At 38.3% G+C, this 15,496-nt stretch overlaps 1 protein-coding gene across 6 annotated transcripts in view; it reads right to left on the bottom strand.

The window, feature by feature from the left end:
* LOC147178826 (dedicator of cytokinesis protein 9-like) overlaps positions 1 to 15,496 on the bottom strand; it is a 46,670-nt gene that overhangs the window by 15,970 nt on the left and 15,204 nt on the right. For 4 of the 6 annotated variants that reach the window (XM_086068396.1, XM_086068397.1, XM_086068394.1 and 1 more), the window contains 28 exons: positions 12,786 to 12,875; positions 12,248 to 12,330; positions 11,568 to 11,637; positions 11,218 to 11,313; positions 10,741 to 10,875; positions 9,843 to 10,014; positions 9,550 to 9,602; positions 9,277 to 9,351; positions 9,071 to 9,211; positions 8,624 to 8,971; positions 8,455 to 8,537; positions 6,929 to 7,051; positions 6,768 to 6,847; positions 6,498 to 6,685; positions 6,023 to 6,088; positions 4,372 to 4,464; positions 4,113 to 4,224; positions 3,177 to 3,295; positions 2,938 to 3,024; positions 2,214 to 2,303; positions 2,005 to 2,120; positions 1,848 to 1,917; positions 1,625 to 1,750; positions 1,369 to 1,440; positions 1,151 to 1,297; positions 942 to 1,025; positions 744 to 855; positions 229 to 407 (listed from right to left, as the gene is read on the bottom strand). In XM_086068396.1, coding sequence (XP_085924522.1) covers positions 229 to 407; positions 744 to 855; positions 942 to 1,025; positions 1,151 to 1,297; positions 1,369 to 1,440; positions 1,625 to 1,750; positions 1,848 to 1,917; positions 2,005 to 2,120; positions 2,214 to 2,303; positions 2,938 to 3,024; positions 3,177 to 3,295; positions 4,113 to 4,224; positions 4,372 to 4,464; positions 6,023 to 6,088; positions 6,498 to 6,685; positions 6,768 to 6,847; positions 6,929 to 7,051; positions 8,455 to 8,537; positions 8,624 to 8,971; positions 9,071 to 9,211; positions 9,277 to 9,351; positions 9,550 to 9,602; positions 9,843 to 10,014; positions 10,741 to 10,875; positions 11,218 to 11,313; positions 11,568 to 11,637; positions 12,248 to 12,330; positions 12,786 to 12,875 — 3,210 coding nt within the window. Of the gene's footprint in view, positions 1 to 228; positions 408 to 743; positions 856 to 941; positions 1,026 to 1,150; positions 1,298 to 1,368; positions 1,441 to 1,624; positions 1,751 to 1,847; positions 1,918 to 2,004; positions 2,121 to 2,213; positions 2,304 to 2,937; positions 3,025 to 3,176; positions 3,296 to 4,112; positions 4,225 to 4,371; positions 4,465 to 6,022; positions 6,089 to 6,497; positions 6,686 to 6,767; positions 7,052 to 8,454; positions 8,538 to 8,623; positions 8,972 to 9,070; positions 9,212 to 9,276; positions 9,352 to 9,549; positions 9,603 to 9,842; positions 10,015 to 10,740; positions 10,876 to 11,217; positions 11,314 to 11,567; positions 11,638 to 12,247; positions 12,331 to 12,785; positions 12,876 to 15,496 lie in introns of all 6 variants that reach the window. The other 2 variants (XM_086068393.1, XM_086068392.1) reach the window with 1 other exon arrangement.

The raw sequence follows: 15,496 nt of genomic DNA, 5'->3' as shown, positions 1-15,496 counted from the left end.
AGGGAAACATTAAATACAATGTGGCAGGCCACAAAAATGAGTTTGACACCCCTGCTCTAGCATTAGCATTAATTTGCAATCACGCTACTGTAAAAGGTGTAATACAACAGTAAATCTGTATTAAAGCTTTGCATTGATAGTGGAGTTGAACGTATCAAAAAAATGTGATGGTTTGTAACCTGTTTTCCTGACTACTAAATTTGAATAACGTACGAGCTGGACACTCACTTTGGCAGCATAGCGGTCATCAAATGCGTGTTTAATCATCAGCCCTTTCAGCACCTGGATGGCGATCTGCTGAATTTCTCGGCTCTCCTGTATGGCGCTGCCCACCTCCCTCAGGAGCAGACCCACCAGGAAGTGATTTCGACAGAAGTCATCAGTCAGTGAGTAGTCCAGCTGAAAATCTACGAACCACAGTTAACGAAAACAAATTAAATAGCTCAAACTAAAATTGAAAGAACAATTTTGTTAACAAAGTAAAATAAAAGTAAGAGTTCCTTAGAAATAATAATAATAATAATAATAAGTAGCTGAAACTAAACAAAAATGTAACTAACAATTACTGAAAAATAAAAACTAATGAGCCCATTCTTAAAACTAACTAAAAATAACTTAATTTAAAAATCAAAAGTCAATAATGAAAAATCCAAAACTATTACAACCCTGCTATGAACAGCAATGCCACTCCATCTCTTGATAGTCATGAGAGTCTCATGAGAGTAGTAAGTAATCAAACTTACCTTGGAACCTGTGTATACGTGCTTTTCCAAATGGCATGGGAAGATTGAGAGGGACGTAATGCTCATGGTCGCACACAATTCTCAGGAACTCAAACTTAAACTCATGCAAAGTCTGGAAGAAAAATAGGAGCCATCTTAGAGTGTGTGGCTTTAAAGGAGGTTAATAAATAAAAGTCTGAAAGAGCTGCATTTCAAAACCTTGGGGTCGCCAGGTATGAAGCAATTCATATAATTATTGATCTGCCTGAACACAAATCCACGGTCCATAAAGGTGAAGCAGCGCTGATGGGAGAATAGAAACAATGAAGGCAATGTTTTCAACATTGACAAATGTATCCCAATCCTGCTGGGAAATATCGAACAAGGAAGATAGATGGTTTATTGCAGGTTCTAGGTGTGAAACCAACCTTAATGAAAACTGCCAGGCAGTGATTAGCATTGCGCGCCGCATCCAGGTTGTCCTTGTATTTCTGGGTGATGTGAAGCATCAGCACATTGACCAAGATCTCCACGGAATGGTGGAAGGAGGCAGAAAAACGTTGGTTTCTTGACAGCTGCACCAAGACAAGAAATTAAATAAATATAGTTTCTAATTTTTGGTTCCCCAAGTGAAAAAAATACTTACTTTGACTCGACAACTCTCTGTAAGATAATGAGCCATTGATTTGACTAACGCTTCAAAGAAGTACCAAGAGTGCTGTAAAACAAAGTAAAATCTCATTATATTTATTTTTGTATTAGTAAAATCATTACGAACATACCAGCGAATTGGACCATTGTGTATCATCATATATGCCACTTCAAAGCTTTAAAAATTGTTATTTATACCTGTGGAAGTTAGACTTAAAAGTACCGCCAGCCGATCCATGAGTGTTGTTTACCTTCAGCAACTTATTGCTTGTTAAGAAATCAGTGGATGGCTTCAAAATTGCTGTCATGGCTTTTGTCAGCTCCTCATGAACGTTGTTTTCATCATTGGAGAAATCTGGCTCTGGTTTAAAGACAAACTGTATAAAGGAAAGACCAAAAAAAAAATGATTTCCTGATTTTTATTGGAGAAAACATAGCTATTGTTTACACTGTATACAGAATACAAATTGTAACCTTGACATAAGACCTCAGGTAATGCTCAAGCCCCTCTTCATGGCATTGTGCTACAATGTGCACCATTACCCTAAAGAGAAAGTGATAAGCATATTGTTAAATGGGAAACAAAAGTGTGATACTGTATATACCATTGTGCTGGTAGTGGTGGTCTCACCTGGTCACATTGACAGCCACATCTTCACGTGAAGCCCTGGTGAGGACACAAAACAGCTGGTTGAGGATGGTGGGAAGAAAGTTGACCATGATATGACCTTCCACGGCATGGAGACTCTGGCAGGGAAGGGAGTAGTAGATGGCATTTAATAAGATATGAATACATTGTGAGTGTTGTTTTCCTGTAAAAGATTAAATGCAGTATGTAACCTTTAGGAATTTCACCAGCCCGCCCTCTGATGCTTGTTCTGGCATTTTCATGCTTTCACAGTGGTGGAAGAAGTTGTGCAAGTGTTGATCCTAAATGAATTACAAATGATTATGTAAGAAACCAAAGAGTGAAATTTCAGTTTAAATTGTGCAGGAATGCTGAAGAGTTGAAGCTGGACTGAAATGCTATGGAATTAATTGAATTGTTGAAATGTACAATGTGGTACTTGGGATAGTTTGAGTCAGTCAAGAAATGTGGAAGAAGTAGTCAAATATTTCAAGAATTTTATTGTGAAAATGTGGACATTTGAGGAAGGCAATAGATAGCTTTATAAGTCTTTAATTAGCAGAACTGGCTGAATGGTTTAACTGTTTGAGAAATTACAGAGTAAATGTAAAATATCTGCTGATTTGAGATTTAATTTTAATTTTATTTTTTGTGAAAAAGTGGGAATTTGTGGAATGTTGGATAAAGCACCATATATCATATGTCCTCAATTAGCTGATCAATTTGAAGTTGTAATAGTTTAAATCAGTTGAGAAATGTGGTAGAAGGACGTAAAGTAAAAATATTGTAAATGTTGTTCAGGAAATGTGGAATATTAAATAAATGTTAACATTTTGAGAATTGCTCTTCAGCATTCACACAAATGATATTACAGTCTCTAACCAGCAAGCATGTTGAATTGAGACGCCCTTATGTGTTTATTTACACGATGCCTACCTGTGTGTAAATTGTGGAAACAAGATGCGTTAAGACTTTGAATAGTGGCTTTCCTCCATCAACCCACTTAATATCCAAACCAGAATGCTGCAATGAAAAATGATGGATTGAGATGACATGACTATTTGTTATAATGCTAATTGCTCTGTAAAAGCTCCCAATCCAATACCAGTAGGTATGAGCCAAAAATATATCTGTTACGTATACCAAATGTCCTTTACAAATGTTTGATTTTTTACCTTCGCGGCAGCATCCTGGCAACTGAGGTAGCCCGCAGGCAAATGAGCAGCCACGGGTAGCTGCTGTTCAGTCATGTTGACCCTACCATCTCTTAGCAGTGGCCACCATGCTGAGCCCACTGTAGGAATACAGCACACATTTTTACCAGGCCTCTCTGGATAACAGTTCGCATGAATATAAATGCACAATAGCCACACTAAGGGGGAAGAAAACATCATTATAATTTATGGATTTTTCATGATGGTGCTCTTCAATTGTATAGATTTATTTAATTATTTATAGATACTGCTACAGCACTACCATTACTTTTCTTTCTTGTGACCCATTCTCCAAAAGAAGGAACATTGTACAAATAACATGTCAGGCAGCAGAAGCAAAAAGAAGAGATATTTATTGCATATTTTCATTGTTATGAATGGGTCTTTAATGTAAATATATTCTAGCTTGTATCGGGAATAATTGTGACATGTAGCCAAAAAGGCAGAAACTATGTTCAACTGTCTCCACCAAGCAATGCAATTTAGTAGTCACAAGTTGCTAGGTGTATCAAAATCTGATCTGCAAAACACCGCTTTTTACCACTTGAGATACGATGTACTTCATTTGTGTTCACACTTGTAATTTGGTTCTCTGGTCTGGACCATAAACGAAACAGTACAGCCCACTGGGTCATTTTTGCATCACATATTTTATCCTAGGACATTTACTGCTGGCAATAGTATCTTTAAAGTCGGACTAAAAGTTACCCAGTAAAAAGCCAATTAGTAAAGTCACAAAATAACTAAATGTTGCCATCTGGGTAGAATGTCCCGTTCTATGGTGAAGCCCGACTTGACCACATTTTCCCTAGGACATGCTTAAATAGTAATTGTAGACGTTTTTTTGGCTATATTTTCATCAATACAATAATATGCAGTGCGCTGGGAACAGCCTACCTGGGGTCTCCACCACATCTTTCTTCTTCTTGTTGCTGTCACAGCTAATGTGATAGAAGGTAAACAGAAGATGGTGCTTTTTGTGCAGTTGAGTTGGTAATTCTATCTTTATCTGTGTTGCGGGAGAGATAGAGATTCCTAAATGTTGGTTGTCATAATATTGCAGAGTAAACGAGTAGCAGCACTGAAAACAGTGTTATCTTGTCACATCAACACAAAGATTACTAGAGTGATAAATTGTAGTAAGAGGAAATGTAACCTCGTCATAGAATTCAGGGTTCTGTTGATGGTGCAAAACAGCTGCATAGGCTTGCTTGGTGAATAGAGAACTTCCAGGACGGCCGTAGATGCACTGCGGTGAATTAAAGAAAGCAGCAGCACATGGTTCCATAAATTATACTTCAAGATATAACCTAGATAAAGAAAAAACTAATCCGAAAACCTCAAGTGAAGTATTCAACCCGGTAAAAATGTACAATATAACATTGTTGAGTCTGTGAAAATGAATGATGATGATGGATGGATGTTCAGTGGAGGCATTGCCGCATACAAAAGTACGTCAATCCGAAAACGGCAATGGAGGACAACCGCACTTCTCTAGTATGCTTATAGCCAGAGATCAAGGAGTTGAGTCACATGACTTGATGCGAGTCACCCTTACAATTACAATTATTATTTTTTGCCTAAATCATCTCCTCATGATGCAAATGGTTACATTTTTTGTGTTTCCTGAATAATCTGAAAAAATTACTTATGTGATTATTTGAAGAAGGCGTCATCTTGGACTTGCTTAACAAAAAAATTTGTGAAAGAAAAACTTGGTATTTCTGAGATTTGATTTGACTTGCACTTAACCACATCAAGTCCTACCTGCTTACATTTGATCTGCATTTTCAAAATACTGTGCCATGCGTTTTTATTTAATTTATTTTTTTAAAGTTGTTTTGCTCTGTGGTGTCGAGATACATGGCAATCCATAGGCTATGATGTGGAGCGCATAGGCCATCACATGAAGCAAATATCATGAAGATAGTGTAAAAAGTTAATTACATTTGAATTCAAGGATTTTCTTTTCTTTTTTAAATCAGAAAGAAGAGAATGACACAACTACACAGTAAATTCTGTAAATTTGACTCTATTTAGAGTAAATTTGACTCTAGTTTGAATGGAACCAAATAGACTCCGTTTTAGAGTAGACTAATATTTACACTTGGAAGAGAGTAAAATAAAGAATTGGGGAAAAAAAGTCACAGGAGCTGCGTGGCTCAGGGAGTAGATCGGCTGTCTCCCAAGCTGAAGGTTGTGAGTTGCTTCCCCAACCCTTGAGTGACTTTTATTTATTTATTTTCAATTCTTTATTTTACTCTCTTCCGAGTGTAAATATTACTCTAAAACTGAATCTATTTGGTCTCACTCAAAAGAGAGTCAAATTTACTGTGTACTATATCTACAGTAACTTCATCCTTCACCTTGAAGCCAACTAAGACAGGTTGCTACATCAACTTCAGTTTAACTGTGTGACCCAATTAATACAAGCACATATACTGAGTGTTAAGTGTTGTTATTGTTTGTTGTAATTTAAACCAAGTAATGACTAGATTTGACTTGATCAAAATTTAGCAGGGATGCGACTTGCCGCAGTAATTCGGGACTTGCATGAGACTTGAAGTCGAAGTCATGAGAATTACTTATGACTTGCACATACTGTATGTGACTTACTCCCAGCTCTGCTTAAACCACTTTTCCATTTAGTGTGCATTTACTACATCGCTAATGTATCCAACTGTGTTGAATTACTTAAACACCAAATTCTGAATTTGCGCATAGGCCAATGAATTATCTTGATGTTTTTCCTTGACCTGGCATGCATATTTCAGCTGCAAAAAAATCAGCGTGTTTACAGTACATACCCTTAGTGGCTGGGCTTCTTCTTTGTCAGAATCCTTGAATTCAATGCAAACTGCAATATTCCTGGCCTGAGAAGGCAAGAAGTATATTGAGGAAGAATTACTTCAATAAAAAACGGGGGGAAAACATTCTCATCAACCTGACACATTAGGGAATCCTACTGACAGCTAAAATGAATGGAAATGGAAACTGGAAAATCCCAGACCAGTGAAGGGAAAATATTAGGGAATATAAAAATGGCTGCATACTTTGATAAAAACAGGGCAAATAAGAAGGTACATGGACAGATGGAAAAAAATCAGATGTTCTCTTTATAATTAGCTAAGCTTGTGAATATCAACACTGTATTCATGAATGAATCACAGGCTGCTACCCTGCCTAGATGTAGATTTGCAATCTTAAAAGCAGAACAGGTGGACATGATCCAAAAGCTTTCCAATCAGTCAAATGTTGCTAATGTCTGTATACCGCATGTACCTTAGCAAAAGATTTCTGACCATCATATTTCAGGTGCTTTGGATATACATAAAGGTGGTTTTTATAGATGGTAAAGGGTTGAGAGCACTTGGCAATGGAGGGTACAAATTCCTCCACCTCCAGAGCGACACTGTTTGATCCATTTACTTCAAAGTTCCTCAAAGGGATGTAGGAAGAAGTGAGGCAGTCTGCAATAAAGGAACAAGAGATACTTCATTTTCTTTTGGTTGAGGGTTAAATTATTGTTATGTCAATATTTAAAAGATTTACTGGTCACATCCGGGGCCACACAATCAATGGTTACATCCAGATTGCCTAACAGCACGGGAAGTTTAGCCATTTTCTCTGGTCTGTTGGGAGAACAGAATAATGAATGGAAAACAGCTGTTAGAATAACTTGCAGGGATATTAGCACAAAGGGGAAAACGTACTTTCTAAAGTCAGTAAGAAGTTTGAACATGTCCTCATCTGACAACTTGCTGCTGTCTTGACGGTAAAGAGCTGAGAAGCGAGCGTTTTTGTCCAAAGTTCCTGATGCATCTTTGAACACGGGCCTGTAGGAATAAATATTGCCGAAGAGAAATCACATCACAGGTTTCCATGAAGAGTGTGTAGCTGATGTGCAAAATTCAGTCAGACAGAAATTATGTAGGAATGTACTGTTATAACATAATAGTGATGGATAGGGAGCCTCACCTGATCTAGCCGACCCTTGGCCCACACAATTTACACACTAATTGCACAATATGCTTGAAAGACAAGAGCCTGATGTCTTAATATGGACTATACTTATGAGTTAAGGATATTGGGCTTTCGGGTGAAATTTCAGGATGAGCATAAATGCTCTATAAACTTTGCAGGTAAACCTATAATGGCCTTCTCTAAACCTTTAAATGCACATGTACCACATGTCATTACTTTTTGCACAACTTGCTGTTCTCTACTTAAGCTGAATGACAAAATTCACAATAGGTGTTTGATCCATGAATAATAAAAATAATAAAAAAAAATATAATAATAATAATAATAATAATAATAATAATAATAATACATCATGTTTAGAGGCGCCTTTCTTGGCACTCAAGGACAACATACAGTTTATCGCCCCCCCCCCCCCCCCAAATACAAGTGAGGTGGGGTGGGGTGTATTGAAGTGCAGAATGACATTAAGTTGTTTAAACAAGTGTGTTTTGAGTTGTGATTTAAATTGCGTGAAGGAGTCTATGCTTCTGAGTTGAGGTGGTAATGAATTCCAGAATGGAACAACACATACTGTATCTTGGTCCAATTAGAATTGAATTATCCTATGGATTCATTGAGTCTTCTTTATCATGCTATTTACACTTTGACATCATGAGACAGAGATGACAACAGTACGCTCTAGGGTCGCGGGTATTGAATATTTTCAGAATTTAGTATTCTACTGATTGTCCTATGGATTCATTGAGTAATCGGACAGAAAGACATCTCCTGCCTCACCACCATTACACTTATTTCTGCATGCCGTGTAGCTCATCAAGTGAAGTGGGCATCCATGGTAACAGTCCATGCAGAAAAATGATACCTGAGATATAAACAGGCCACATAACACGAGTGATATTAATTAAACAAAGCCTCAAGGCTGAAATCTTTTATGTAAGTAAGTAATTCGAGTTACTCGAGATGTTCTCAGAGCCACCGAGATTAGAGTGTCACCAGCAGGTTGCAACAAAAATACCAGAAGTGGTTGATGTGGATGTCTTTTGAAATTTTGATGGATCAGACACCTTTTGTGAATGTTGTCATTTAGTTCCTTAGAAAACAACAAGTTGTGCAAAAAGTACTGAAACACTTAACCGTTGAATAAGGTCACAATAACTTTACCTGGAAAGGTCTTGCATTTTAGGTTCATCCAGAAATTCGCTAACATTTTTGAGTAATGTAATTTGAAGTGTTCAGAGTTGAGTGGAAAAAAGACCTTGCAGACCAAGCGAACGGCATCCGGTACTGGCTCAATCTGCTGCAGGCCATCTTTGCATTCTTCAGCACCCTTTGAGCCATCTAATCAGGACAGGAGATTACTTTTCTGAAAAACCACATAAATAGAGGAAGTAGATGGGTACATGCTGTCATTGTCATTTGGGCACCTTGGTGGAGTCTGAGCTCTTCATGTAGGGTTCAGTATAATGGGTGATACCCCCTTGGAGGACTTTCTCAATCCTCGCCACCAGGAAGATTTCAGGATGGGGACACGTGACTGAAAACACCCCCTGTTTGGGGTATTGGAGAGCTGTCTCTGGAAACCCACTGGCCAGCCTTTGGTTACCAAAAGGATCCTCACCCTTACAGCCATTCATGTGCAAATCGTGGCCACAAGCAGAGTCGGGTGTCATTTGTCGGACCAAAGGGTGGTTGAGATCCACATGGAAGTCAGCTGAGATTTTTCTGCTGTTTTGAACGTCGAAGAGGGACAGAACCACATAGAAAGGTTCCACCTTTCATGAAGGAAAGAAAACATTTATAGTAATCTAAATAATTAAATTCAATCTAAATAAGCATACGATTGACAAAAGACTACAATAAAGTTAACATACATTAGTCGTTGGTCCTTCTTCATTCTCTGCAATGCAGCACTGCAGGTTAAACAACAAATCATGACAGCTGACCAAGACCGTCTTCCCAAACTTCTCCTCAAACTGATGCACATCTGGCTCAATGCTAGTAAAATCCAGTTTCTGTGAATAGAGCACCATTATCAGAAACTGCTGTAAATCATGACATTGTTTTTGATTTTACACACCTGTGTGTCAGGGTCCAATGTAAACAACTTCAGCCTGGCTTCACTCCGCATTTTAAACTCGATATCTCTGGCCGTCTAGAAAGAATGCAAACCACCAAACTGTCACAAAATTAAAGTGCAAATAGTAAAATTGTGTGCTCTTCCTTTTTCATGTTTATTCATTGCAATATTCTTGTAATAAGCATTTATGATTATTTTTCTAAATTGTTTTACAAAATAATGTTGGTGGTTGAGAAGGTTTACTTGGTAAATGAAGGGAGGAAAAAAATCCACCTGAAAACTGTCTTGAAAACTAGAGGAGAGGCCGGATTTTCCATCATCTTCATCTGTGGAAAAGATCAACTTGAGTTATTTTGGTTGATGACGTTATATAAAAATACAATGACATGTACAGTACAGTCTCAGTCTAAGTACAGCGATTAAAAGACAAAGGCATTATTATTAACCCAGTGTTCTACGGATGACAGGGTGGAATCCTTTTTGGATGGATGGATGGATGATAGTGATGTGTAGTCAAAAAACAACTCATGACAAATGTGTAAAAATATATATATTTCATACAACACCTTGTAAGTCCCTGTGATGTTTCTCCTGCACGGCCTGTTCAAAGCTGCTATTGAGAATTTTGTTGAGGGTACTGATCCATTCCTCCATCTCCAGTTCACTCTCTGCAGCCAGCAAGAATGTGCTCTTATCCTGCATCTTCAACTCAAAGCCAAACCTCCTTACTTTATTGTTCTGGAAAAACAAGATAAGAAATTATAAAAGGACTTAAAATTTTAAACTTTTGTTTGATTGGCATGATAAGTACGATCTATGGGGGGAAAATCATAACAGTGTGGCATCGGACAAAAATAAATCAGTAAATAAACAAAAAAAAAGTTTGTGTTACAATAGCACTCAATTGGGAATAAGGTGCCTTTCTGGGATAACAAGCGAACAGGCGCAAGCTTCAGGGGTGTGCCTGTGCCTGTCAGTGCAAAACAAATGATTGACACCACGCCTTATGTCTCTGATTGGTTGATTTTCCACAGGCACTGTGGTTTCTTTTACGCAATTCCTCTCTGCTTTTTTGTTTGTTCACTGTTGTTGAGGTTGCATAAGTGTGCGGTTGACAAAAATTGAATCTTTACAAAAGTTCAGTTTTGTCAGATTGGTATTACCTTAACAAAGTTTTTATTATTGTGATTGTATGGCACTTATGTTGTTTTTAAAATGCTTTATAAATCAAGCTGGATTGGATTGAAGTTTTTTTCTTGTGTGTGGAACTGCACTGCATCATAGTGAGAAGAGGTTCCAATACTTTGTCCCTCGCATTTACCTTAATTTAATAAAGTTCCCAAAATATTACAGACAGGCAGCTCAGTATGCAATTTCACACCCATGCAAACTAGATAATAATCACAGCAATACGCATTGTTAATTTGTGCGTGTGTTTGTGTGTGTAGCCCTTCGCATCCTAACCTGAACAACCCCCATGCATGAGTCAAGGAAGATGGTTCCTTTAGGTTCCTTGGAGGTGTTTTCATCCTTGTAGAAATTGAGGTTGTATGAACCATCTCCAAGCTGAGCCAGATGGAAGTATCTCCTTTTGAAGGACTACAATGACAATTTGCGGCATGATGTTAATGACGCTGCTGTAAGGGATGTGTAACAAATATCTTCAAACATAACTGAAGGGAACAGCTTCAATCCATTACCCTCACCTAGGCCTCATTAAGACCACCTTCAGATCTTAAACCAACCATCAGCGTAGAGACAAACCTTTTCAAGCAAAATTGCAGGCCAGGAAAAATATTAACATGAGCTGTAAGAAGATAAAATGAAAATAACGGCCTGTATTGATCTTTAAGGCCTGAATACCTGCCATTGACCCACTCAGGAAAGGGGATTACACAAGATAACAACGCCCGCAGTGGAGAACATTGTTCTGATACTCACTCGCATAGTAACACTGATTGCACTGTTCACGTTGCCTTTGTACAGCCAGCCGTGTTTAGACACTCCTCCCTTGTGAGACCCAAGTGAGTCTGTGTCCTGCAGGAGGGAGTGCCGAACAAACACATGAAGGCATTTGCAAAAATGTCCTAAAATACTCAGAAAACAACTCAAAGCAAACACGTGACATGCTACATAGTCTATTCATGCACTATATTCTCCATTCATATTCAGTTACCAGGCAAATCTGCAAATCTGCTATTAAAGCTGTGACGACTTCATCAATTTAGGAACATCCAATTGCACGTTTCTATGGGTGGTCTCATTAGGGAGAACATTGTAAGAGTTATTACCTCATCGTTTTCCACATCTTCGTCCACCTCAAACAGGTGAGTGACCAGCTTCTCAGGCCTTAATACCTTACTGTAGGCAAGAGTACATTTGACTAAAATTTTAACAACGATTACATTTCTAAATTATTTCTCAACATGCAAAAATTATTCAATACTTTTCACATTTTTAAAGGCACTTGGTGCAGGAAGTATTTGTTTTGCGGTCCTTCCTCTGGGGATAAGGTCAAGGCCAAGGCCAGTGTTTATCCAGTCTTATCCTCTACAATATCATAAATTCGACACTTAACATCTGGAAAGCCAATTTCCTCTGTCTTAATGCTGGGCTTTTGCATATTAATTCATTTTAGTTTGGAACTATTATTCACGCTGATTTGTAATTTGGGAGAGGAGCAGCTGCTACTCTGGCAATCCTGCAACTGAAACACTGGGGAAATAGTAACACTTTTGAACTGTAACAAAGGATATCAACAATGGTCCATGAATAGCATAGTATGTCATTGGTTGATAAACAGTTCCTCCTCTATTGTGTTTTGCATTGTAGCTCCAAAACAACAAATTTCCCTGTGTGCTTCAATCCTTTGAGATAAAACATTTGCAAGGCATGTAAACTTGGGCTGTGCATCTCTGAACATGACGTTTTACAGATTTTACCTAACATCCAGCTTTAGCTATAGACTCACTTGGGAAGCTGTTGGAAGTCCCCAGAGTATTCTTCATATTTGTAGTTGACCACATGCCAGTCTGACTTATATGTTTTCATACACTGTGGAGAGACAAAGTAAAGGTATATGCATTATAAAATAAATAATAAATGTATGCATACCAAAAAGGCTACTGAAAAGAAGACTCATATATATCTTCTGTAAATGCATAACATGTGCAGTGAGGTAAAATCTCTGGAATCTGGAATCATTCCCATGTGTGTCCTGTATTCCAGGTTATGATGTCATTTCTGGCACAAACTACGACAGAATGTGCTTTAGCACTTACAATCAGACCGCACCCAGACCAACCTCGGCACAGTCTGCTGAAACATGTGTAGCATCAAAAACAACGCCCATCTTCCTTTGCATTTCACTGAGAGTGGAAAAGTTCAATCTGAGGATAACATTTGCCAATGTGTCTGTATTGCCAATGTTTTCTCTGATCCAGTTGACTCTTCTTCAGCCTTTGAAGGCACATTCAACGCGATAGCAGGCTTCATGTGGTGGGTTTTACCTCTTGGACAAACAGTGACTGTGCTTCTTGTTCTGCATTTTCTGGCACAGTAGAGAACGCAGTCCGGCCCTGGCGCCTCAGAGTGCAAATCTGATGAGACAGGCACAAAATCAAACAGCCTAAATTAAGATTTCTGGAAATGTTTTAGTCGGAAAAAAAAATCTTACAGTTTTTTTCGATTGCATAAACACTAAAACCAAAAATAATTAGGGAGCAAAACATTAGACCAGATTTTCACCACAATTAACACAGTCAGCCTCACACTTTTCAGAACCAACACACACAATGATTTGCGAAACACTGAACACACTTTTATACATTAGATACAGCAGTATGTCATAATGTCACTTCCTTGCCATTCTAAAGCACTGACTGACAAATGAAGTTGAACACTATAAAAATGCAGCAGGTATGTTCACCTGCTTTCAACCAAAATGGAAGAAATCAGAGGAAGAAAAGTGAGGGTGAGAGGGGGAATCCATGGAGGACGAGCAGAAGGTAGAGGTTGAGGAAGAACTGAAATAGGAGAACGTCCTCAAATTTGTAAAATAAAATTCGTGCAACGCTATTTGAAAATGTAATCAACCATGAATTGATGCTGAGGGAGGCCTTCCAACAAGACAATGGGTTAAAAAAAAAATCCTACGAGAATATTGCCTACGATGTTGATTAAATTTGCTGGTCAGATCTAACCCCGGACCTAGAGAACCGCAGTCTTGCATGTTTTAGATGTCTCCCTCCTCCAACACAGGTGATTCAAATTATCAACTTATCAGCAAGCTCTGGAGATGCCTGATAAGGATCTTCACCTATGTTGGAGGAGATTGACATCTAAAACACATAGGACTGCGGCTCTCTGGGACCAGAGTTGCCTACCCCTGAACTCTGCGATTTATTCAATTGATTTTATTCTTTTTTGTCTTTTTCTTTTCAGTAAATTTTACCTGGACTGGGAGCACAGTATTTAATTTGTCTATTTTCTGGGCTTACAGTGTTGGGACACATTTTTTTGTGATTGTGTATCTTGACTGATTTTGGTTATATGAAGACAAATGAATCCTATTTTCAAAAGTGTGTAGCATTGATCTCGTATTTGACTATTTTACTATATTGTGTATTTGTACTTTCTTTGTGTACTTTGCTTACTGTAACTGCTAAAAGTTGAAGTAAAACATTGCAGTGTGTAACTGGTTCAAACAGTTACACCTTATGACACGTGAGTATGTCATATTAGCCTGAAAATCCAGACTCACTCGCGGCTTTGCCGAAGAGTGAATCTGGTCACTGGTCAACCGCCCTATCAGTCGCATTTCTGATGCGGGGCAAACATTAGCTAACAGACAGTGGACTGAACCAATGAGCGAAGAGCAGACGTGACGTCAGAAAAGCGACTCATTTAAGTATTTTATTTTTATTTATTTTTTTATTTTTATTTTGCGGACGGAGTAAAAATCCAACATGGCTACTAGCCGAAGAGAAACAGTAGTGAATGACGTCGTTGTTGAATGTCGTTGTTGCGGGAAAAACTGACTGAAGAGTGACATTGCTCACGAAGACGACGTCACGCAAATAGACAAATTTGATTGGGCCGTTCTGCCGGACGGAGCCGAATCACTGTCTATGGCCACCTGTCCAGACCCACTTTCTTTTTGAAGAAAGTGGGTGTGGCTTGCCAGGCTAATATCATATGGCACATAAGATGGTTTATATACATGTGTTTAGAGTTTTGACAAGAGTGATTCATTTTGCACAGCATGTGAGATGTTCTGCAGCTCATGTGCAAACTGTGCTTATTGTGTGTAGTTTCAAAAAAAAAAAATCTGAGCCCTGTTTTGTATTTCGTGCTTAAGCAAGCGTAAAAATAAAAATAAAACTGTAAAAGGGAAGTGACATCATGAAAATCTGAAGGACAAAATAGTAATTGTTTAAAATTAAATATAGAAAGCCAAATCCACAGTTCAGATTTTGCAGTCCGAGCTACCGTTTTTTAAAATGGGTTTATAATTGGAAAAACATCCACAGCATATTTATTTGCAGATTCCCCTGCAATTTCTCAAAATCCAAATCCTACTACATTTTCTTTTTATTGAATTGTATTCTTCTGAAGAGCTGTAAATGCATTGCTTTCCTGTGAAGTGCACTACAGATCATTACCACCGGATTTTCTCATATCTCTGATGTCACATTTAGCAAGAAGTATTCTCTTCATAGATTACCACATATCTGATTTATAGTGATATAAGAAATAAAGGCTGCACAGTAGGATGCCCAGTTAAAAATCTCCTCAACCTTATTTGACACATAAAGCCAGAAAGGGGGAAATCAAGGCTGGTGCCGCAGGGCTTGCAGAGTGCAGCCATCATTAAATGTTACTCAACACATGCAAGTTGCTGGAAAGCTGGGCTACAATGACCTAAATTTGTCATTGCTCTTCAGTGTTTCATATTCTTACGCAAGCATGCATTATTGGCACTCATTTGCTGAGTGGACCATGAGTCGAGTAATATTTTTAGGGTTAGCGCGGCAGCTTAAGTGCATCATTTTGATATGACGAAAGCACGCCACAGCTCGTCATTCCAAATACATTAGGTGAATGGTACCGTGGCAGCAATTCGATGGGGAGGGGTGTTGCCAATGTTGCAATTGACTCTGACTTTTCTTGCTTAATGGTGGGAGTACTAAACAGAAGAAGTACAATGTGAAAATTATGA

The sequence above is a fragment of the Leptonotus elevatus genome, chromosome 2 (assembly GCF_054856555.1).
Source record: "Leptonotus elevatus isolate MCC_2025b chromosome 2, RoL_Lele_1.0, whole genome shotgun sequence".
Taxonomy (NCBI): Eukaryota; Metazoa; Chordata; class Actinopteri; order Syngnathiformes; family Syngnathidae; genus Leptonotus; species Leptonotus elevatus.
Note: the sequence above shows the minus strand (reverse complement) of the source record. Positions and strands in the feature narration are given on the sequence as shown.